At 46.0% G+C, this 24,868-nt stretch overlaps 2 protein-coding genes across 2 annotated transcripts in view; both read right to left on the reverse strand.

Moving 5' to 3' along the window:
- The window catches only part of ELP3 (elongator acetyltransferase complex subunit 3), a 113,306-nt gene extending 113,050 nt beyond the window's left edge, over positions 1-256 (reverse strand). The window contains exon 1 of the mRNA XM_054383687.1: positions 238-256. Within this exon, the coding sequence (XP_054239662.1) occupies positions 238-256 (19 nt within the window). The remainder of the gene's footprint in view (positions 1-237) is intronic.
- A 6,044-nt stretch (positions 257-6,300) lies between these two features.
- FBXO16 (F-box protein 16) overlaps positions 6,301-24,868 on the reverse strand; it is a 40,756-nt gene continuing 22,188 nt past the window's right edge. Inside the window, exons 6-8 of the mRNA XM_054383744.1 lie at positions 16,797-16,902; positions 9,104-9,332; positions 6,301-6,368 (exon numbers count right to left, since the gene is read on the reverse strand). Of these exons, the coding sequence (XP_054239719.1) occupies positions 6,301-6,368; positions 9,104-9,332; positions 16,797-16,902 (403 nt within the window). The remainder of the gene's footprint in view (positions 6,369-9,103; positions 9,333-16,796; positions 16,903-24,868) is intronic.

Here is a 24,868-nt window from a genome sequence, read left to right on the forward strand (position 1 = left end):
GTCACTTCACAGCTCCCACGCCGTGAAGGGCCGACGGAAGCATGAGGACGAGCCCTGCCCCACAGCACGCCCACCACGCCCGCACACTAAATGTTGCTTCTCGACCCCTCCTTCCACACACACAGAGCCGAGAAAGGCGGTAAGGCCCTGCCCCGCTGCCCTCAGCTCCTAGGAGAGGGTCAGAGGCCACTCTGGCGCCAGTCCCCGGACACTGCGATTCTGCCCCCACCTCAATACCTTTCGTTTTCTGCTTCATGTTGGCGGCAACCCCGCAGCAGCTCTCCTCACAGGCCAGGCCAGCGCCTCTCACCGTAAAGCAAGGCCTCCCTCCACACGTGCCGCCGTAAAAACGTCGTACCAAGATCCGCGCTGCCGCAAAGCGGCAGGGGGGCGCCGGGAGGGGGCTGCTGGGCAGTGCTGAGCGCAGTGCTAGCGCGGCGCTGCCGGCGGAGGCATGGAGCGGGGCGGGTACTGCCAGCCCTGCCTCAGGGCCTCGCCATCTCTCCTTATCGTGTCCGGTTTTAAGTGTCCCTCGATGGATTACTGAGCATTTACTGATATTTGGCGCGATTGCGGCGATGTTAGCGGGAGGTTCGAGTCCCCTTGAGGGCTCCCCAGCCTGGCTTGGTGCACTGCGCCCTGTCAGCGCTAGATGGTAGCAAAGTACCACAGAATTTGTTTGGAAGAGACCTTTAAAATCTATACATCCCCCGTTAATCCAGCGCTGACAAGTCTACAGCTAAACCATGTCCCTCCGCACCACATCTACACGGCCCTTAAATCCCTCCAGGAATGATGACTCCACCACGGCCCTAGGCAGCCTGTTCGAGGGCCTGACAACCATTTTGGGGGGAAAATTGTGCCTCATGTCCAACCTAAACCTCCCCTGGCACAACTTGAGGCTGTTTCCTCTTGTCCTGTCTCTTGCCATCTGGGAGAGGAGACCGACTCCATGGCACTGAAACCTCCGTTCAGGGAACAAAGTGAGGTGGTCTCACTCAGATGGAAAAGGAAGGGCTCTGAAGAACCCTGACTGCGGCCTCCAGTGCTTTCAAGGAAGTTATGCCTTCACAGTGATGTTTTCTAGGAGGACAGGAGTTAACGGGCATAAATTTTAAGGAGAGAGCTTCAAACTGGATGGAAGAAGAAACTTCGCATTGCCAGGCGAGCCAAGTGTCAGAGTGGGTTGCCCATAACAATTGAGTCATCTCCTTCTTGGAGGATTTGTGTTGGCTAATGATTTTAAAGGTGAGATTTCCATTAGATATAAAGAAATTTTTTTTTCAATGATGATGCTGAGACGCTGGCCCAAGTTGCTCAGAGAGTTGGTGGATAGCCCAACCCTGGAACCATTCCAATTCAGGTTGGACAAGGCTCTGAGCAACCTAATCTAGTTGAAGATGTCCCTGCTGACCACAGGGAGGTTGGACTAGATGACTTTCAGAGGTTCCTTCCAACCTAAAAGATTCTGTGATTCTATGATTATATGAAAGCCCTCAGCAAGCTGGGCTGATCTCAGAGCTGACCCTGCTTAGAGCAGGAGGTTGGACAGAGACCTCCTAATGTCCTTTGCAGCCCTAATTCTCCTGTGGTCCTATGAAATGAGCCTGAGATCCTTCCATGAATTTCCTGTGGCTTCTGGAGCTCACATGAGCTTCCATATCTACTTCTCCAGGCAGGGTGTTCCATGGCTGTCTTACACATCATGTGGAGAGCAACCTACTTTTGTTTGGTTGTTGTTTGCCAGAGCCTCACTGGTGCTGCCAGCTCTTGCTGGTGGCATCCTGGTCAACCAGAAGACTCTGATGGATCTCTGAGTAATGTGAGCCATCCTGGACAAGAAGGCAGGACTGCATAGGAGGGAACAGGCAGCAAGGAAAAACAGTCCACCAAAAAGGAAAAAGCAAACAAACAACACCAAACCCACCCCCCCAACACCCCCCCCCCCCCAAAAAAAAAAGGCAAAAACCCCCAAAACAAACAAACATCAACACCCCAAAAAACCCCAACACCAAATGACAGAAGAATGTAGAGAAATGCTGGTAACTACCATGTGACCTGCTTTTATGGTCTGTGAGACCATTCTGCTTCTCCCACCTTGCTGGCAGGGTTTGGCAGCATCCTGCCTATGCAAAGCAAGATCCAAAGATGGAGCAGGTTGAAAATATGGTTTAGACCATCTGCTCGTTACTACCTCTCTCCTTCCTTCAGGGCTTTTTGGAGAGCTGAGTTCAGCTTCCTTCCTACAAGATGTGCTGGGAGTGCCCCACAATGTCTGGACCTGTCTACATCTGATTTTACCTCCCCAGTGATCTCCCAGGCATCCTGTGCCAATCAGAAATGTATCTGTGGTTTGGAGAGTGATTGTGCTCAGAGTGTGGGCTGCACAAACAGCTAAAAAGCATCCGTCTTGGAAGGCCAAGGCATGGCTGGCGCTGAACTTGGCAAGGGATGCAAAAAGAACAAGAAGGGCTTTTATAGAGATGTCAACTAGAAAAGGAAGGTCAAAGAAAGCATGCCCCCCCTCCCCCCCCCCCATGAGCAAGGCTGGCAGACTGGTAGCAATGCATGAGGAGGAGGGTGGTGAGACACTGGAACAGGTTGCCCAGGGAGGTGGTAGAAGCCTCATCCCTGGAGGTTTTTAAGCCCAGGCTGGATGTGGCTCTGAGCAACCTGATCTAGTGTGAGGTGTCCCTGCCAATGGCAGGGGGGTTGGAACTGGATGATCCTTGAGGTCCCTTCCAACCCTAACAATTCTATGATTCTATGATTCAACAACTTTTTTGCCTCAGTCTTCACTGACGACCTCTCTTATCACACCTCTCAGGTTGATGGACTACAAGATGGGGACTGTTGGAGCAAAGTCCCTTGCACTGTAAGGGAAGATCAGATCTGTGACCACCTGAGGATCGTGAACATGCATGAATGTATGGGACCTGTTGAGATGCATCCCAGAGTTCCTGAGGGAATTTGCTGATGTATTTGCCGAGCCACTTTCTGTGATATTTGGAGAATCCTGGCAGTAAAGTCCCTGCTGACTGGAGCAAGGGAAATATAGCCCCCATTTTTAAAAAGGGTAAAAAGGAGGACCCCAGGAACTTCTAACCTGTCAGCCTTACTGTGTGCCTGGGAAGATCATGGAACAGATCCTCCTATACTGGCCCAGGATGCCCAGAGAAGGATCATCATCATTGAATCATAGAATGGCTTAGGTTGGAAGGGACCTTAGAGATCACCTTCTCCAACCCCCCTGCCATGGGCAGGGACACCTCCCAGTGAGACCTGGTTGCCCAAGGCCTTATCCAGTCTGGCCTTAAACACCTCCAGGGAGGGTGCATCCACAACCGCTCTGGGCAACCTATTCCAGCGTCTCACCAGCCTCGTACTGAAAAACTTCTTCCTAAGGTCCCTCAGTTTAAAGTTATTCCCCCTTGTCCTGGTGCTGGACACCCTTATGTAAAGTCCCTCTCCAGCTTTCCTGTATGCTCCCTTCAGGTACTGGAAACTAAAAGAGGGCAAATTCAGACTTGATACAAGGAAGAATTTTTTTTTTTGTGTGCTGAAGGTGCTGAGACCCTGGCCCAGGTTGCCCAGAGAGGTGGTAGATGCCCCATCCTTGGAAACATTCCGGGTCAGGTTGGACAGGGCCCTGAGCAACCTGCGCTAGTAGAAGGTGTCCCTGATGGCTGCATGAAGGTTGGACTAGATGGCCTTTAAAGGTCCTTCCCAACCTAAACCATTCCAGGAATCCAAGATTCTCTGAGTCTTTCCAGACATACATCTCCTGCCATCACTTTTCTCAAACCTCTTGCAGCAACAAGGGGTGTTTCAGATGCAGACACACAGTCAGGGGGTCTCTGTGTCTCACTGTGCCTTGCTTGGGGCGATCTGGGGTGTGAAGGCAGTTCCTTCCCCTGAATTTCTTGCTGGTTCATCTGCTGCACAGCATCATTCTGGAGGATGTTTTTGTGTGGTGTTGGGGATGGCATAGAGAACAGGACAGGTAGGATGCCTCTGCTAGATGCTTGACCACCTGGTGATCATTCCAGAATGTGCTATCAGGGACAAGGCAAACATTTCCAAACTGATTCCCACCCCTGAACCCAACTCTATACTGTGTCACCGCCTCCTCCTCTCCTCAGCTCTTGGTTATGTGAGCTGAGCTCTGCTCTCCCCTTGTTATCAGCTTCATCCACCTATTGCAGCAACTTTTTATCTTACACTGAGCTGCTATCATCAGCTGCTTCCCCTTTGATGCAAGGTCTCCACGCGCTTCAGTAACTGTCTTTTAATCTATCATAACCCCAGCATGCCTGCTGAGACTCTGCTCCGTGAATGCTCGCTCGTGCCTGGCAACAGTTCACATTCACTCCTCTTCCATCTCACAGAAACCCAGAATTAAAGCACGGGGGGAGTTGGAAGGGACACCTGGAGATCATCTAGTCCAACTGCCTTGCTGAAGCCAGGTTACCCAAAGCAGGTTGCCTAGGGTTGCAGTGTCCAGGCTAGGTTTGGATTATCTCCAGAAAAGGAGACTCCACAACCTCTCTGGGCAGCCTGGTCCAGTGCACCAGGAAGGTTCTTCCTTATATTTAAGTGGAAATTCCTGAGTTCTAGTTTATGCCCATTACTCTTTATCCCATCTCTGAACACCACTGAAAAGAGTTCCAGCCCCATCCTCTTGCCACACAAGTTGAACATTTCCAAAAATGCTCAGTTTCAATCCAAACTGTGCTCCCACCTGCAACTCCCATCCACTTCAATGGCACATGCTGCTTTTCCCAGGTTTCTGTTTCTTTAGCTCAGGAGAGCAGTAAATAGGGAAACTGCATTTTGGCTGCAAAGCCAAACTAAGGCACCAAACACTGGCATTGGTCCTGGCAAGGAACAGCAGGTAAATGCAGGTGGAGTTTTGGGCAGCAACAAATGGTAAATCTTGGGTAAGAGGGTGGCTGGCATGTTTGGGTTTGTTCCCCACATCTGAGCAGGGCTGTAGCCTAGGGCTCACATTCTGATCTTGCTTGTACTGGTGGAATTCAGCTGCAGCCATGCTGATTCATTGGCCCATGAGGTTTAAAAGCTACTTTCAGTTCTTTAATCAAAGGCTATGGCTAATGAGAGTTGTGCAGGATCTGGAAATGCTGAACAGTGCAGGGAAATGTGAATCTACAAGGAAGGGCGAAGGCACAACAACCTTCCTCTGTACTTGTTTAGTAATTTCTTATCAACATATCTGGAAATGCACTACAAAGGGGGGGAAATAACCATCTGCCTCTGCAGATCAGCAGCCTAGGGCACAGAAGGTGACATAAGCTTGCCTGAGGCCAGCCAGCAGCTCAGTGGCACAGGCAGGTGACAGAGGCACGGTCTCTCGGTATCTTTTTTCTTCATTTCAGATTTTGACCCATTTTGTGACCTCAGGAATGACTGAAAAGTGTGTTGAAGTACAAATATTTTTATTCCAACAACATAATCAGTAGAAGTTACATCAAGGCATTGTACAGGTCTGCTGCTCAAACATGTAACATTTGGCATGCTCCTGAACATCACTGGTAGTTATTTTACAGCATCATAAAGACAAGAACTTTATAAATCAGAGAAAGTCCAAGCCTTAAAATGTATAGTGAGCACTGAAGACATGTGACATGACCCCATGCACCAGTACAGGTTAGGGGTTGTCCTGCTGGAAAGCAGCTCTGTGGAGAAGGACCTGGAAGTGCTGGTGGACAGCAAGTTCCTCATGAGCGAGCAATGTGCCCTGGAGGCCAAAAAGGCTAATGGTCTCCTGGGGGACATTGGAAGAGTGTGGCCAGCAGCTCAAAGGAGATTCTTCTGCCCCACTGTTCTGCTCTAGTGAGACCACATCTGGAATTCTGGGCCCAGTTCAGGGCTCCCCAGTTCAAGAGAGACAGGGAACTACTGGAAAGAATCCAGCAGAGGCCAGCAGGAGTCACTGCATCAAGGATATTACCTCCAAAACAAAGTCTCCATTACTCCCACACCTTTCTATCCAAACTGTCTGTGAGGCAATTGAGGTTTCATTTGTCCAGCCTAAGTGAGAACAGATGCAGGACCTTCATGACCATTTCTTTGCATTGTGTGGTGAGGTTAATGAAGAAAGTCTTTTCTAGCAACAAATGAAAAAAAAAAAAAAAAAAAGCTGGGTCCTTCTGAAGGACTCAAAAGCAGCTGTTCTTCACCAAGCATAGCCTGAGACTTGAGTAGCATTGCTGTTGTTTCCCCAGTGCCAGGCAGGTAAGTTTCCCTTCTGCTGGGATGAAAGATACTCTGCATCCTCTCTTACTCTGTGTCAGATCCTTGGTTAGATGAAGGAATGTGCCAGGGCTGAGCTTCAAACAGTGGAGATGCTGGAAGGAAAAAGAAATAGTGTAAGAATCAGACAGGTTAATTTAGTCAGAGAATTCAGATTCTGAAGTACCTGTTTAGGTACTTAGCCAATCTTTGGGATTTTGGTGGCATTTAATAGCTAAAATACCTTTACAAATTTGGATTGGGTGAAAAGGCTGTTTCCATTGTAGAGAAAATAATCAAAATATCTGTTTATTCTTCCCAGCCACCGTTCTGACACTCTTTAAACATGCCTTGGGAAAGCCCAGCTGGTCACTATTTGAAGTTAGTACATTTACCTTGGGAAAAGCCTGGCAGAGATCATAAAGGTGCAGGAGAGGCCACTGAAGGAATTAAGATAGGATTTGCCTTTCTATGACACCAAAAAATATACATAATTTTGCCTTGCAGCAAATTGCCCCTAATCCAAATGCAATCCCACAAGGATAATTTGCCTTGGTTTTATTTTTATACTCCCAGCCATGGTGTTTGTAGCTAGGTTGCTTCCCCACTGACCCTACCCCTTTTCTCATGCAACTTTTAAAATTGCCTTTAATGAAGAAGACACTGACTGCAGCAGAGGCCAGACAGGATGCTGCATGTTCTCCTCCCCTCTGCTCTGCCCTAATGAGGCCACATTTGGAGTTCAGTGTCCAGTTCTGGGCTCCCCAGTTCAAGAGAGACAAGGAACTACTGGAGAGAGTCCAGCAGAGGCTACAAAGATGTTGAGGGCACTGGAGCATCTCTGTGAGGAGGGAAGGCTGAGACACCTGGGGCTGTTTAGCCTGGAGAAGACCAGATTGAGAGGAGATCTTCTCAATGCTCATCAATACCTAAAGGGCAGGGGGCAATAGGATGGGGCTAGACTCTTTTCGGTGGTGTCCAGTGACAGAAGAAGGGCACAAAGTGGAACCCAGGAGGTTCCATCTGAACATGAGGAAGAAAATTCTTTCCTGTGAGGGTGCTGTAGCCCTGGCACAGGCTGCCCAGAGAGGTTGTGGAGCCTCCTCTGGAGAAATTCTAAACCCACCTGGACACAATCCTGGGCAACTTGCTCTGGGTGACCCCTCTTTAGCAGGGTATTGGAATAGAAGATCTCCAGAGGTCCCTTCCAACCCCCACCACACAAGGATTCTGGGATTCTGTGATGCCATTATCTTCCACCATACGGAACTATTAGTAATCATTGGGTGGCCACATACCTCCTGGAGCTCCCCTTACTCCATTTCCCATCCTATTTGGCAACACTAAGCCACACCTCACCAGCAATTTCAGATTGGTTCACAGAAGTTAAGAGACTTAAACACCTTCTTCCCACACTCAGTGCCCCCAGGAGCCAAGCGATGGGAGCTGAGTGCAGCATTCCTGGGAGGCCACAATACTGCTGCCAGACCAGCGGAATTCCCTTGACTGACTGCAACAATCAATAAGGCAGCCAAGGCTCTGAGCCTACACTTAACTCTTCATGACTTGGCCCCAGGCCAGCATACAACCTTCTCTGTCCAGGCATCGTGACTTCATGATCAGGGTCCTATCTCACAGAAACGTTGTGTTGCTTTAGAAGCATGAGAGACTGTAACCTCTAGCCTGATATTGATGCTTTCCTCTCTTGGCTTTTATGAACAGGATGCATTAATGTCCTGCTTCCTACATGAAGAAGTCTTCTGGTTTTCTTTGGGCTTCATCTTACTCCTATGTATTACCTTTCATCTGCGCTTAGATCCTTTCCTTCATGTCCCACAGATGGATTTGAGATCACTCATTTGCATTGTAGGTCCTCCTCATGGGGGAGAGCCTATAGCCCTCCTAAAAATGTAAGATTCTAGGGAGAGCCAAAGGAATGCTAGAGGTCACCAGTGCTCCATTATCTCCATTCTAGATGGGGTTACCAATAAGTGCTGGACAGTCACTGCCTTATAGAAGCTCCCTTTACTCAACCTCTGTCATCTCTTTGAAAATCCCAACAGTATCACATCAGAAGTCTCTTTTCCTTTGTTCACTACAGGTTCTTGTGCTGTTAAAATTCATCAGGGGTCACAAATTTCAATCCTTATGTTGATCACCCACTTGTGTACTAATAGGACTTTCACCAAAACCTGAACAAATGTTATGTGCTTCTGAAAGATACCGACAGACTTTCCCAGCAGGCTGCAGACATGAGGACCTTCAGGAGATGCTGAGTGTATCAAGAGATGAATAGTCACCCAAGTCACTCCTAGACTGAAATGGTGTAAAATTGCTTCTGATTGTGTCATTCTGCCTCCTTATTTTTGGAAGCCATTCACTGATCATCTGCTTTCTCAGCTGCTGTCTCCTTGAAGCTGCTTGCTTTGTCCTCTCATTTGCTGAATGCTCTGATTCCAAACTAACCTTACCAGTTCCTTCTGGCGTCTATCCAGGAGCTGGCAGAGTCCATGGACTTTGGACTGAGCCCAGTGTCAGTTCTGATCTAAGAGCTCATGCTCTGACGTTGAGCAAGCTAAACCAACATGAAGCTCCTGCCAGTGTTCAATACCAAGATGACAGTTGTGTCAGACAGGTGGATTTAGCAAGTGCTAGATGTGACATCTTAGGCAATATGTTCTCTTTTGACATAGCAAATCACTATCATCTGGTGTCCCACCATCCAGAATGACTGCCTTCTTCTTCGCCTACAGAAACATACTGCCAGCACCATCTCCTTCCCTCGGAGCACTAATTGGGATTTTGGCAACCACTGCAATAGCCTCCACATGGGGCATGGCAGCATACTAACAAGGAGATCTGTTGGCTGTCCTTATGAAGTCCTTCTTTCCTCCTTCAAGTGGCTTTGGCACTGGAGCTCGAACAGGTGCAGGTCGTATCCCAGCATTCCACAGGGGGCTCTGGGCCAGGGTCTTTGCTGCTGCTTTGGAGGGCAGCAAGTTCCCAGTTGACTGACGAGTGGCCCAGCTGGGACGAACTGGTGGTTTAGGAACACACTCAAGATCTGCAGAAAATGACAGCTAGGAAGAGAAGGCAGTAAGTGTCACATCATCCCAACAGCCCCAGAGGCAATGAAAACATAGCAGACCATTGACAACTATAAATTCTGTATATTCCTTATATATTTATCAGGCTGCCCAGAGAGGCTGTGGACTTTCCTTCTGCAGAGAGATGCAAAACTCACCTGGACGCGATCCTGGGCAACCACCTCTGGGCTGCCCTGCTTCAGCAGAGGGGTGTTGGACTAGATAATCTTCAGAGGTCCCTTCTAACCCCTGCCATGCTGGGATGCTGTGTGATTCTATAAATTCTTAAATGATACCAGCATAATCCATGCTATTTGCACTTAGGGCTGCAAAAATGATGAATGAACTGGAGCATCTCTCTGACAAGGAAAGGCTGAGAGACCTGAGGCTGTTTAGCCTGGAGAAGAGTAGACTGAGAGGAGATCTTACCAGTGCTGACCAGTATCTAACACGATGGGGCCAACTCTTTTCAGTTGTGTCCAGTGACAGGACAAAGGAGGAACAGGCAGAAACTAGAACCCAGAAGGTTCTATCTGAACATGAGAAAAAAATTCTTTCCTGTGAGGGTGCTGGAGCACTGGCACAGGCTGCCCACAGAGATTGTGGATTCTCCTCTGGAGAGATTCCAAACTCACCTGGACGCAATCCTGGGCAACCTGCTCTGTGTGACCCCACTTGAGCAGGGTAGTTGGACTACATGATCTCCAAATGTCCCTTCCAATCCCCACCATTCTGTGATTCTATAAATTATATTCCTATAATTATATCCCTAAATGATACAAAGATAGAATTATAGAATCCTTTAGTCTGGAAAAGCCCTTTTAAGATCTTTGAGTCTAGCCACCAATTAGAAACTGATGCTCCTAAAGACAAACCCCGCTCCCCTCCCCATCCCTCACCTCCTTAGTTGATTCTCTACATCAATTCATATGTTAATACCCAAATTCTTCCCCCTCCACATGGCTGTGACTGACCTCAGGCTTGCTTGCTGTCTGAAGTCCTGCAGCATAGAAGATGAAGTTTATTTTAGCATTCTGTTCAATGAGCATTTTACTAAACAGTATAAAAATTAAGCAACTTAGCAACATGGTGTTTGTTTATTCCTTGAGAAGGGTCACAAATCTTCCAAAAGCACAGGTTCTGCAGACCAGCAGTTTTGTCTTTTTTATAACTGACACTAATTAAGAATAGTGAAAAAACATTAACATACCCAAATGTTTACCTAGCACCTCATTAAAGAGCAATATAGGCAGACAGACTTCTGTGAAACTGGTGTCTGCAGGAAAGTGTCTGTGCAGAAAAGTCGATGCTGTCCTGCAACCCTGCCCACCCCTTTCTCCCTTTCCTTATCTGAGTTGGTAGCAGTGACAGATATATGGAGCTTTGTGCCTAATTGTCTAGTTATAAATAAGCAATCAGGCAACTACTGAATATCAACTTAAAGAAAAGCTAAGTGATTATACAACTGCCAATAGTGCCCCAGGAGATCGGCAGGAGGCAGGACATGATGTGGACAGTGATGATGTGATAAAAGAAGCTGCAGGGTTTTTGTCCCAGTGAGCAAAGCCCAATCCCATAGAAGCAGTAGAACTTGCAGCACAGATCTGACTGCTCCTTGCTTTTCAGCTCTTGTGCTGTTGGTGGTTCAGATTTAGAGCTCATAGGGACAGACAGGCATAGAATGTTGAGGGCAGGATATACTTCTAAAATTAGGGTGACATTTATTAACTGAGTTTTAATTTGCAACATTATTATAGAATCACAGAAGAGTTTGGGTGGGAAAGGACCCTTAAAGGTCACTTAGTCTCCTCTCCCTGCAGTGTGCAGGGACATCTTCAACTAGATCAGGTTGCTCAGAGGCCCCATCCTATCAGATCTGGAATGGTTCCAGTGATGAGGTATTTACCACCTCTCTGGGCAACCTGGACCAGCGTCTCACCATGCTGTGTGTAAAAAATTTCTTCCTTTTATCTAATCTGAATCTTCTCTCTTTTAGTTTAAAACCATCACCCCTTGTCCTGTCACAACAGAAGCTGCTATAAAGTATGTTCCCATTTTTCTTATGGGCCCTCTTTAGGTATTGAATGGCAGCAATAAGGTCTCCCTGGACCCCTCCAGGCTGAACAACCCCAATTCTCTCAGCCTGTCCTCACAGCAGAGGGGTTACAGCCTTTGCATTATTTTTGTGGTCTTCTCTGGACCCACTCCAAAAGGTCCACATTTTTCCTGTGCCAAGGATGCAGATCTGGACACAGCACTCTGGGTGGAGGTCTTGTAAGAGTAGAGTAGAGGGAGTTACTGAGTTATATTGAATTATCTTCACTCTCAGGAACAGTCCCATAAAGTTCAACAGTGTTTCTTGTGTGAACAAATAGGATTAAAAATAAGATCTGCAGAATATAAGCAAACACTGGACAGGACTATCTTATTGCTGAGAACCATAGATCGTAGACTCCCAGAATCCCAGTATGGTGGAGGTTGGCAGGGAAATCTGGAGATTATCTAGTCCAACTACCCTGGTAAAGCAGGGTCACCCAAAATGGGTTGCCCAGGGTCACATCCAAGAGAGTTTGGAATCTCTCCTGTGAAGGAGACTCCACAACCTCTCTAGGCAGCCTGGTCCAGTGCTCCAGCACCCTCACAAGAACTGATTTTCCCCTTATGTTTAGGTGGAATCTCCTGTATTCTATTTATGTCCATTGCTCCTGGGCACCACTGAAAAGAGCCTGGCCCCATCCCCTTGACCTCTGCCCTTTAGATATTGATCAGCATTGGTAAGATCCCCTCTCAGGCTGCTCTTCATATGCAGATCTTCATGTGGGCTACACCCACACAGTACCTAAATGTAATTCATACTTGAAACACTAATTCTCTGTCAATATGTCACAGAGAAATTCATTCATCACTTCAGATGCTGCAATCTTATTACCCTAGGATATAGGCAGTGAGGCAAGACTGATCCTGTCAAAAAGATGTTATTTAGTTAGTACTAAAAATAAGCTAGTAATTCAGGAACAGCTGTGAGGGTGGAGCAGTCTCTCCAACCGAAACAAGGAGATAGCCTGAAAGGCAAACCCAGCCCCTAATTGCTGACACTGCTGTCATTTGCAAAGCTGTCAAAAGCATCAATCACTTTTTACCCTCTTAATACAGTATTTGAGAATTTTGACATTTGGGCATGAGGCTCCCTCTTTTGCTGAAATGTTGCACAGGACTCCCCACTGGAAGTCCTCAGGACTTGTGTAAAGGATATTGATGTGGCAGCAGTAACACCTGCAGAGGGACCTGCAGGGCCAGAGCTCGGAAATGACAGCAGGGCAGAGCAGTTCCATGCCAGATTGAACAGTAGGGATGACAGTGGATGAAAAGCAGGACAGGAACTGGTAATGTGTGCTTGCAGTTCAGAAGCCAAACGTACCCTGGGCTGCATCCGAAGCCAGCAGGTCAAGGGAGGGAATTTTGCCCCTCTGCTTCACTCTGGTGAGACCCCACACACAGTCCTGTGTTCAGGAGAAGCCAGAAGGGCTGGAATCCCTCTGGTGTGAGGACAGGCTGAGAGAGTTGGGATTGTTCAGCCTGGAGAGGAGAAGGCTCTGAGGAGACCTTCTTGAAGCCTTTCAGTAGTTAAAGGGGCCTATAAGAAAGCTGGGGACAGACTTTTTAGCAGGGGCCTTTGTGACAGGACAAGGGTTGATAGTTTTAAACTAGAAGAGGAGAGATTCAAACTAGATAGAGGGAAGAAATTGTTTGCACTGAGGGTGGTGAGACAGTGTCCCAGGTTGCTCAGAGAGGTGGTAGAAGCCCCATCCCTAGAAGCCTTCCGGGTAAGTTTGGAAGGGGCTCTGAGCAACATGTTCTGGTTGAAGATGTCCCCACTCACTGCAGAGGGGTTGGTCTTTGAACATCTCTCCAACCCAAAACATTCTGTGATTCTATGATGCTATGATATAGTGGCCCAAAAGAGAGATCTGGTTTCTCTGCCCACTGTGGAAAAAGCTCAGACAGAACCTAGTACATTGCTCACTTTTCTTTATATAATATTGGGACAGTAGGTGCTGAAGGCAATGTGAGCATCAGGGTGATACAGATAAACCATATAGCCTTGTTCCAGCAAAGTGCTTGAAGAGATGGTTAACAGTGAACCTACACGTATCCTTGGAGTAAGGCTTCTCCCTGGCTGAAAACAGAGCAGCTATTCCCTCCCCGTGGTAGATACATGGAGGTTGCATTCACATTCTTAAGTGAGAAAGTGGTCCTTCATTCAGAGACTTAATTAGCTTAATTTAGTGTCATTTACTATTTACTGTAATTTAGCTAAACCACTTGAATTTATTCTAAATTAAGTGTGAGCCTGGTCACATTCAACGCTCCTGTTTCCACAATTACTAATAAAGTCCAAACCCTCACAAGTTTCCTAGGAGGAGAACTGATTCACTGCATGCAAATGTGGAGCCAGTAGATGTAATTTCAGGACTCAGGTCATCACCTTAATTATGTGTTTCTTCTCTTTTGGTTTGTTGTTGTTCAGCCTTCTAAGCTTGGAGCTCCATATAATAGCCCTCTTCACATCTTCATTGTCAGCTGTAATACACTTTATTCTCACCTACTTTCTGTACTTGGATCATTGATCTATTTAAGCGCTTCATATTAATTGGACTTGATGCTTGCTTGCTTGGGGCACTTCTTTCATCATAGTCTATTATTCTTCTAAGGATTTGCTAAAAGATTTGAACGTTAAGCCTCTTTATTTGGATTTCATTAAATGAGGTTTTTCACAGGTCTTTATTTCAACAAGGTTTCTCAATGCTACCTTAATAACAAATGGAAATTAATTTTGGATTATTCCTAATGAGTTTTATATATATATATATATATATATATATTCTGCTTCTGTGCATCAGCCTACAGCATTCTAATTGTCATGTAGTGTTGTCATTAATGATCAGAGTAGCAGCAGGCTTATCCATCAGAGAACAAGAAACAGCTTGGACAACAGAATCACACAGAATCACAGAAGCATTCTGGTTGGAAAAGACCTCTAAGATCATCCTGTCCAACCATTACCTAGCTCTACCAAATCTGATGCTAAACCATGCCCCCTTAGCACCTCATCTATGAGCCTTTTAAACAGCTCCAGGGATGGTGATTCAACATTTCAGTGTTTGATAACCCTTTTAGTGAAGAAATTTCTTCTAATACATTACCTAAACCACCTCTGGCACAACTTGAGGCGATTTCCAGTTGTCCTGTCACTTGTTACTAGGGAGAAGAGACCAACCCCACCTCACTTCAACCTCCTTTCAGAGAGTTGTAGAGAGCCTCCTTTTCTCCAAGCTAAACAACCCCAGTTCCCTTAGCTGCTTCTCACAAGACTTGTGACCCTTCAGCAGGATTATTGTCCTTCTATGGACACACTCCAGGACCTCAATGTCCTTCTTTGAGTGAGGGGCCCAAAACTGAACCCAATATTGAAGGTGTGGCCTCACCAGTGCCCAGTACAGAGGGATGATCCCTGCCCTAGTGCTTCTGGCCACACTATTGCTGATTCAAGCCAGGGTGCTATTGGCCTTCTTGGCCTCCTGGACATTCACTGGCTCATCTTCAGCCAGCTGTTGACCAGCAATGCCAGGTCCTTTTCCACTGGGCAGTTTCCAGCCACTCTTCCCCAAGCCTGAAGCATTTATGGCCTTGTTATGGTGACCAAGTGCAGGACCTGATGTTTGGCCTTTTTGAACCTCACCTCATTGGCCTTAGCTCATTGATCCAGCCTATCCACATCCCTCCATGGAGCATCAATATTCTCCAGCACATAAACACTCCCTCCTCTCAATTTACTGCAATCTGCAAATTTACTGGGGGTGCTTTCAATCCCTTCATCCAGCTCATTGGTAACTCTAAACTCAAGAGAAATCCAAGCCTGTTTTCAATGTAAAGTTCTAAGAAAGAGCAACAGAGTAAAACAAGCTGCCCTAAATTTTCAACACAAATAGAAGCCAGCATTACCAAGATTGCAGAGCATGAAGGTATGGCAGTCTGTTCTAGCCTGATGTTGTCATGGGTTTCAGGACATTTACTTCAACATGGTGGATCTGTCAAGCCTTGGTAGTGGCTTTCAGACTCTTCCTAGGGTTTTTTGTGGCATGAAAATTCCATACCCACTAACTCTGTGTGCTCCTCCAGAGATATGTCTATGATTTTGTGTCAGCTTTCCAATGTCTATTTGCTATAGGAATAACAGTGTCTGTTTTAAAGTGTGAGTAGACAAGAGGAGAATACACACAGATGCTGTTCAGCCCTGCACAGCTGCAATTTGTAGAAAAAACTCCCACTGAGGTTGTGCAAGAGGGTTTGGACTTTGTGGTGGGAGTCAAACTAGGTGCTGGTGCCTTCCTGATGGGGTGTAACAGGTTAAGTAACTCTGAAGAACACATAACTTCCCTAAGATCTGGGAAAAGAAAATCATATTTGCTTCTTTTTACCCTGAACTAACATTATTTCACTTCTGGATTGACAATAAAAGAGCTTTAAATCTGAAATGGGACATGTGGTGGAACGAAACAGAATAAAGGCACTCTGATGTAAGGGCTACAGAGAAAGCCATAACGGAAACTGTAAGACACAGGCTGAATAGCTTTAATTATATGTTCTGTCCTTTAACACTGCATCTATTTCCTTGCAAACAGGCTGTATTTGGGTCAGCAGAATGCATCCCAACCTTGGGAGACAATGCCTCTCTTTTCTCTAAAGCTTCTTTAGCTCAACTCACATTTTTGCTGCTTCCAGGTCTGCAAAAACCCCTGATATGCTTGTGAGCATGTCCTCCTTCTGGCAGTTATTTGTTGCCCTATCTACAAAAGCTCAGACCCATGATGCTTTCTGGAAGCCTGACTTCCCTAGACTCCTTTCATGTGAGGATGCCCTATTTTACCAGAGATGAGCACAATGAGTCCTCAGTGTTAAGACCTTGGGGCTGCTTGCTCAGGCTCAGTGCAGCTAACAGAGGCTAACATCAAGCTGCAGCGATCAAAAGTTGTGAGCACAGAAATGAAGCTTTGGGAAGAGATGCAAGTGTCATATGAGAATTGATCCAGTGCTTTGTAAAGCATGGAAGCAGACTGAGGAGATGCTGTGCATTAATCAAAACGAGGGAGAAGCAGATAACAAGGTCACTGTCTCCATACAGACAATTGCTCTCCTTTTCCCACCGCAGGCAGATGGACAGTGTCTGGGTTGCAGTGAGACATTTCCCCCAGAGAAGCCACACATGGGGTACTTTGTGTCCCACTTCTGCCCAGGTATCCCCCTCAGGGACCCGCAGCAAACAAGCCTGGTCACCTACATACAGCAGAAGCAAAGCTTCACACTTACTGAAGTTAATAAAAGCTCTGGGCTAAAATGTTCCAGGGTGTACATGAGCCTGGGCCTCAGTTGCTATAATTACAAGCCAGTGATACTTGCCAGTGATTCTGCTTTCTGGAGCCTATTAGATCCATGACCCTCTCTCTTTTTTTTCACAGCTGCCTGCCGGCTGAGGTCTGGGGTCTGTCCTCCTCCTTTCTTTCTCCTGCAGAGTAGAACAGAACAGTATTAACAAGTGCTATAGAGTTGGTTCCCTAGGGGTGAGAAAAATAAAATCCCTTATGATACTGCCACCCAAAGAGACATGATTTGAGGTAATATATTTTATCTTGCAGCTGAGGCAGACCAAGAGTGCACAATCAGATGCCATGGCTCAGAGGAGGCTGATAACTTGCTATTCTTTAAGTTATGATAACTTTATAGCACTCAGACACATGCCTTTAGCTCAAGACTTGCTGATTTGAACTAAATCCACCTAACACATTACATCACCTTAGGGGAATTCACAGAAAGGAAAGTTTAGCTAAACCAATTTGAGAGGTTTCAGTGAAGTCCATGTGACTCAGAAATAAGGCTAGAGGACTGCTCCTCCAAAAAGTCATTTGGTTTATAACCAAATACTTCTTCTTGTACACATAGATGTCAATGTTGATGTCAATGGCTATGTGTCTTGGCAGTGCTGGGTTAATGGTTGGACTCAATGATCTTTAAGTTTTTTCCACCAAAATGATTCTATGTATAAAGTCAGTACAAAAACAGAAATATTCCAGAGTGTGAAAATGAAGTGAAGCACCCTGGAATATGGTCAGTTGACACTTTTTCCAGTATCAGCAGTAAAATCCATACTACAGGGAAGTTAAGAACTCTGTCATGTTCATAAACATATACTCTGAAGGTGTTCATTCTCCTACCACATTCAAATTCTGCAGAATTAAGGAATTTAAAGCAGCAGCTCTGAGTGCATCCCACAGTTCCATCTCCAGCCTCTCTGGGCTCTGGAAGGCATGCTAAAAAGCACAGTCTGAGTAAAATTAGGAATATGTGGGATGGAAACCTGCAGCCTGTATCCAGCTCTGGAGCCCTCAGCACAAGAAGGACGTGAACCTGTTGGAGCAGGTCCTGAGAAGGGCCCCAAAAATTATGTGAAGGCTGGAACCCCTCTGTTGTGAGGACAATATGAGATACGGCGTTGTTTTGCCTGAAGAAGGGAAGGCTCTGGGGAGACCTTGTTGCAGCCTTTCAGTACTTAAATGGGACCTATAAGAAAGATGAGGACAAACTTTTTAGCAGGGCCTGCTGTGACAGAACAAGGGGTGATGGTTGTAAACTAGAAGAGAGGAGATTCAGACTAGACACAAGGAAGATTTTTTTGTGCTGAGGGTGATGAGACATTGTGCCAAGTTGCCCAGAGAGGTAGTAGCCCCATCCCTGGAAATATTCCAGGTCAGATCGGACAGGGCTCTGAGCAACTGTCTCTAGATGATGTTCCTGATCACTGCAGGGGGTGGTGGTGGTGGTGTGACCTGTCCACCCTAAAGTATTCTGTGATCCTATGATTCTATGAAACAAAGTCTAAAAGCAACATTTACCCTATAAAGAAATATATCCACAGCACATAACACAAACGCACACCCTCAAAAGCACACAGAGCAGCACGTATCTGGTATTCACTCATCCCAGATGAGCTGCAGATAAAGAACCATAAAGACAAGTCAGACAACATTTCAAATAACAAACTGAGGAAAGACACAATCTGTTTGTAAACACTTCACTAACAGTCAAGAGAGAAAATTCAATCCAAAATACTATTATTGGGAATGAATTTGTCACCTTGGTGGACTTGGCAGTGCTGGTTTAATAGTTGGACTCAATGATCTTAAGGGCTTTTCCAACCTAAATGATTCTATAATTGTATGATCTTTAAATAGAATTCAGATCTGGCCTGTGGTCATAAATTCAGATCTTAACCTCTGCTGCTATATTCTAGTGTCCATGTACATGGTGTCAGAGCATGTCCCTGCAGCATGTCACCACCACAATCTCACCTAACATCAGGAAAATGCAGTCAGGATGTTTCTCAAGGGTACAAGGGAAAAGGACATCTGAGCTGAGATGAGGACTGCAGGTCCCTTCCCTCCAAGCGCTGAACTTTGTGTTTCTCACCCTGCTTTCCTCCCTTAAGGAATGTTTTTCATTCCCATAAGCCTCATGGGCAGGCAGCACTGGGCTGGCTATTCAGAAAGATGAAAAGCAAGAGACAAGCATTAGGATTCGGAAGGACAGCAGAACAGCATGTCCTTCTCACGCAAGCGAGCTCTTGTTTTGTCAGAAGCTGGGCCCAGGCTGCTGACAGAACAATTACTGAAAGTAATTATTTTCTCATTGGGTAAACACTCCAGTACAATATGCAACTGTTTTTAGAGCCAGCCTATGTCCATAAATTATCTAACTGAATTAGTGCTGGCTTCCAGAAGCCTGAGCTGGTTGGGTGGAAGGAGCTTGCATTTTGGCTGAGCCGTTGTCGTGAGAAGTAGCAGGGCTCTTTCTTGAGGCATAAGGACACAATCTTGGCAGGGGGCCAGCACTAGGCTAGAATCAGAATTCATTATTCATGATAAAGTGGGAGGCAAATCTTTTGATTTATTGGCAATGAGCAGCACAAACACCAGATGCCTTCCAGCAGAACTGTACATGCATGGACGGAAAGAAATGCCCCTCCTGGAGCTTTCCACGCAGATCAGCGTCCCAGAGAGAATTTGCTACCTTGGTTTCACACATTAGGTAAAAATCTTTCACCTCACCTTCACAATATTGCTTTGTGCCCAAAGAGACAAATCCATCCTTCCTGCTCTGTTTTGTTTGTATATAAACAAAAAGCTACCTGTAGAATGCAAGCAGGAACCAAACTAGACCTTCCAGAAATCATCCTTATGATAAATCGCACCCATACGTGCAGCAACACTGAAAGTCACAGCCGTCATTCTACCGAGGGATTCTGATAACACCTTCCAGGCAATTTGTAATTCAATCCCTGTCTGGATCTCATCTCTGTTGCTCACCACTCCCTTGACTATGCATCTGATTGTTTCTATTCTTAATTTCACTGCTCGGTGACTGTGAAGCTTTTCCCACACCATCCCATCCAAACCAAATAATGTCTCTGTGAATGTATTCAGAGATCTCAGTCCCATCTCCTTCATGCCACAGTGATGTTTGTCACTGAGGTTCATGGGTGCAATTCAGATTTTATATTACAAGCTTGTGTCTTTCTGAGCAATTTTAAAAAAAAACCAACCACAAAACCATTCAAGTCTCCATTATCATCCAGATCACAAAGTAACACCATTCTGTCACTTGTGGGGCAAGGTGCAGTTGTAGCACAGTGTTATGGTTGAGAGCTGGAGCATCTCTCCTACAAGGACAGGCTGAGAGAGTTGGGGTTGTTCAGCCTGGAGAAGAGAAGGTTCCAGGCAGAACTTCTTGTGGCCTTTTTGTTCTTAAAGGAGCTGATGAGAAAGCTGGGACCAGACCTTTTTAGCAGGGTCTGTTGTAATAGTTGTTAACTAGAAGAGGGGAGATTAAGTCTTCATTCAGATAGAAGGAAGAAATATTTTACACTGGAAGTGGTGAGACCCTGGCCCAGGTTGCCAGGAGAGGTGGTAGAAGCTCTATCCCTGGAAACATTCCAGGTCAAGTTGGACACGGCTCTGGGCAACGTGCTCTAGTTGAAGATGTCCCTGCACTCTGGGTCTGGAGGGTGTTAGACTAGATGACTTTTAAAGGTCCCTTCCAACCTAAAGCATTCTATGATTCTGCTCCCCAGTGACACAAAGCACCAGCACTGTCCAGGCCAGACCCTCACCCAGTTCCTCTACAGAAATTGATTTATTTGTTTTTCTCAAAGGTAAATACCCAGTTATAGTCTAATAGCCCAAAGCATATGTTTTGTGTTACCTCTTTCAGGACTCCCTTTATCTCTGCTCCTCTGCATATCTGAGAATTGACTGTGACTTGTTGCACATCCCACATTTCACCTACTGACCAAGCAAGTGCAAGTTCTCTGCTATGAATTCATAGCAGTGTGATTTTGATACTGCAGTGGAAGGGAGTGTGTAGCTAATGACTCTTCTCAGAAGGCCAACAAAGAAACAGATGACAACTCTGCCATTTAAATGACAATATTTCAGTGGCAGTGTGGACACTCTCTTATGATAAACAGTTCTCAACTCTCTTTGGACCAAAAGCAGGTGCAGAGTGAGGGCCAGCTCAGAGGAGATTTTAACTGTGTCCAAGAGCTAGGAAAAACTTTATTTTTTCATTACCTCTCTGCCTGACATTAGGCAGATTAACTTTGATTCAAAGAAGTAGCCAGTGACTATGATTCTATGACTAGTCTCAAAGAAGTAGCCAGTGACTTGTCTCACACATTGCTTTGATGATGGCATTAAGGTATTCCTTTGATGTAGTTTTGTTTATTCACTAAGAAATCTCAACAAGTCCGTTTTTTTTTCTCAGCACAGCAGGACTCAAATGAAAAGAATGGTTTGTTGGCTACAGCTTTCTGGTCAACCTGCTGCTCTACAAGTTTCTGTCTCTAGTTCTTTCCTCTCAGTCATCATTTAGGCTTTCTGCTGCTTTCCTCCCAGTTCTTCTGCATGTTTTCATACATGCTCATGACCTAGAGAAAATTGCTGTTCCTCTTCCTATGCATTCCAACTGCAGCAAAACCCATTTCCTCTCCCAGACTACCTTTGCAAAACCCCGTATTTTGAGAAATCACTCCTATTGTCTTAGGAATCTCATTTTACATAGATTTCATTATTTCCAACATTCATTTTACGTGAAGAGTGGTTGTTATGCCCTTGAGCTCCAAAAATTCATCTAATCTGAAGTAAGAGTCCACATATCACAGGGCCGAGATTTTTATCTTGGTTCTTTGTTCTACTTTTAAACCCTTTGCATTGGTCAGGCAAGGTCTACCTGAGCCTATAGGCTACAGTGAAGTAGGTTGTCCTGCATAGCACTCATATGAGACTCATAGCTCAACACACTTGACACTCACAGTTGGCTGAGTGTGGCCTTCATCAGCTCTCAAAAAACAAGGCTTGGCATCACAGAGGGGCAGTCTGACCGCTTAGCCATTGTGCCAACATTGATAGGCAACCTACACCTGCCCAAGCTGCTGCCAGCTCCACCAAAAACCTGCACTTGAGGAACACTCAAGTATGAAAGTTGGTGTGTCTCACAACTCCTGATGCAGGCAGAGAGCCCAGTGAAGTGCTGAAGACCCAAACCCAAGGTGGCTTCTAGATGGAGGATGCAATATAGAGCCTTAGCGGGAGGACTTCATAGAATTCTTTAGGTTGGAAGGGACCTTTAAAGGTCATCTAGTCCAACCCCACCATAATGAGCAGGACATATTCAACTAGATCAGCTTGCTCAGAGCCCAGTCCAACCAACCTGACCTGGCATGTTTCCAGGGATGAGGCTTCTACCACCTCTCTGGGCAACCTGGACCAGAGTCTCACCACTTTCTGTGTAAAAAATGTCTTCCTTCTATCTAGTCTGAATGTCCCCTCTTCTAGTTTACAGCCATCACCCCTTGACCTGCCACAACAGGCCCAGCTATAAAGTCTGTTCCCATCTTTCTGATTGCCCCCTTTAAGTATTGAAAGGCCACAAGAAGGTCTCCCTGAAGCCTTTTTTTCTCCCACCTGAGCAACGTCAATTCTCTCAGCCTGTCTTCACAGCAGAGAGGTTCCAGCCGTTGCATCATGTTGGTGGCCTCCTCTGCATCTGCTCCAACAGGTCCATGTCTCTCCTGTGCTGAGGACCCCAGAGCTGGACACAGCACTGCAGGTGGGGTCTCACCAGAGCAGAGCAGAGTGGCAGAATCTCCTCCCTTGACCCGCTGGTCAGACTGCATTGGATGCAGCCCAGGAGACGGTTGGTGCACATTCTTGGCCCATGTCCAGCTTTTCAGCCACCAGTGCCCCACTGGGACTTCTGGGAAGGGGCTGCAGCAGGGACTCTGTTGGCAATGAGTCCAGAGAAAAGAAGTACCAGAATGTCATGCTGTGAGTTGCAAGGTGGGTCAGCACCTGAGAGAACACACCTGTGTGGCTGAATACTCATCACAGATGAGAATGAATGCTAGCAATTACTTTCAGCTTACGTGATATTAAAGGGAGATTCCTGATAAACAAGCAAATCTTACAGAATTCATTTCTCTCCTTGCAGTAATCCTCTGTAATTAGGGATAAATGCCAGATTTACTGCTGGAATGCTCAGCTGTAAAATGTTCTCCACTGCACAAATGGATAGAGGCTCAAATCTCACACAGGAGAAAAAAACAGTCAGTGTAGCTGCTCAGACCTATTTATGTCTGGCTGTCAGTGCTTTTTAGACTCTTCAAACAAGGCTTGTCCCACTTTTGACACTCTTTCATGGCCAGCACAAGGAAACCTGAACCTGACAGAACCCTTTGAGACTCACTGGAGAGAAATATTTAGCACAGCTGAAAAATAGTGTCAGGACAACCATCTGAAACAAGAAGCATTTCGTGGAACTGCTTAGTTAAGAGTCTCAAAGAACTCTACCCAAAAAGGTGCTAGAGTTTGGAGACACACCACAGAAAGAGGGTGAGGTGGAAACTGCAAAGCTCTTTGAAGTAGTGCAGCATCCTAGGAGTAGGGGACGCGGATTAAGGAATGATTCATAAAAAGCTTTTGCTCAGACACTGGGAACTTTGTGGAACACCCCAGAGGAGTGGTGGGTCCAGCAAAGTTAATCACACTTAGAAGGAGCCTATGCCAGGGCACGGCTGCTTAGCCAAATAATAGCTTGGCTGGGGTAATTCAGAAGCTGATTGTTCCTGTGCACAGGGCCAATCTCATCTCTGTCAGTTATTTACTTAAAGTGCCCAATCTGGACACTTTCATTGTGGCTCAGTTGGTTCCCAAGGTTTTTGTTGGCACAGGGAAGAGGAATCTCCTCCTCTCTGTAGAGCTGCTTGGATGAGAGATTGTGCAGACCTTTTCTTGGGGACTCACACGGGAACTAGGCAACGGTCAAGCTAATTCATTACCTGTTCAGCAAGCTCAGATTAGTGACAGGGTTACCAGTTTCACAAGTTACTGCACACCAGCTGAACAGGGAGGTAAGTGCTGTGAGCCCATGAAAAATGAGAGGTGGTATTACACAATCATAGAGTCATTCAGGTTAGAAAAGACCTCCAAGATCATCGAGTCAAATTGTTAACCCAGCACTGCCGGGTTCCATATCACTCAGCACCACATCTCCACAGCTCTTCAATCCTTCCAGGGATGATGGGGACTACACCACTGCCCTAGAAATCCTCTTCCAGGGCTTTCAGGGAATACGTTTTTCTTCATATCCAACCTAAACCTCCCCTGGCAGAACTTGAGGTTGTTTCCTTTTAGACTACCAGGACAGAGACTTGAATGAGAAATGGGCCAAATGATGCATGCAGGTGGCCTTTTCAGCCTCCTTCCTGTTGCTCCCATTGATGTTTGTTAATGCCAAGAAATATGACCACAAATCTAAGATTCTGAAAATCTCTGATGCCAGATATGTCAAAGGAAAACATGAGCCAGTCCTAACACAAGTCAATGTGCGAAACTGTATTTTGGGGTGGAAATACCTTTCTTTTGGTTGCTGCTAATCAGATAATCCTGGGAGCTCAAGAACTGGTACATCTAGGCAGTCGATCCCAGGCAGTGTAGATACAAACACTATTCATTAATTAATGTTCTATAGTGTGTACATCTGTACCCCCATTCAATCATCTAAATCTCTGTTCAGCCAGAAGGTCCTTGAACTGATAGAATTATTTTTATCACATGTAATTCACTCTCTGATTTGTTTTCCGGTGTGCAAAACTACAGATTCCTCTCAAGCACACAGTTTTATCTAAAAGCTCTTGAACAAACCCTTGTCCTCATTCTTACCATTACAGCTGTGTAACAGAATCACAGAATCCCACCATAGTGAGGATTGGAAGGGATCTCTGGGGATCATCTTGTCCAAGCTGCCTGATAAAGCAGTGTCACCCAGAACAGGTTGCCCAGGATTGCATCCAAACAGGTGTGGCATCTCTGCAGAGAAGGAAACTCCACAGCCTCTCTGGGCAGCCTGTTCCACTGACTCCA

This window comes from Indicator indicator, chromosome 9 (genome assembly GCF_027791375.1).
Source record: "Indicator indicator isolate 239-I01 chromosome 9, UM_Iind_1.1, whole genome shotgun sequence".
NCBI lineage: Eukaryota > Metazoa > Chordata > Aves > Piciformes > Indicatoridae > Indicator > Indicator indicator.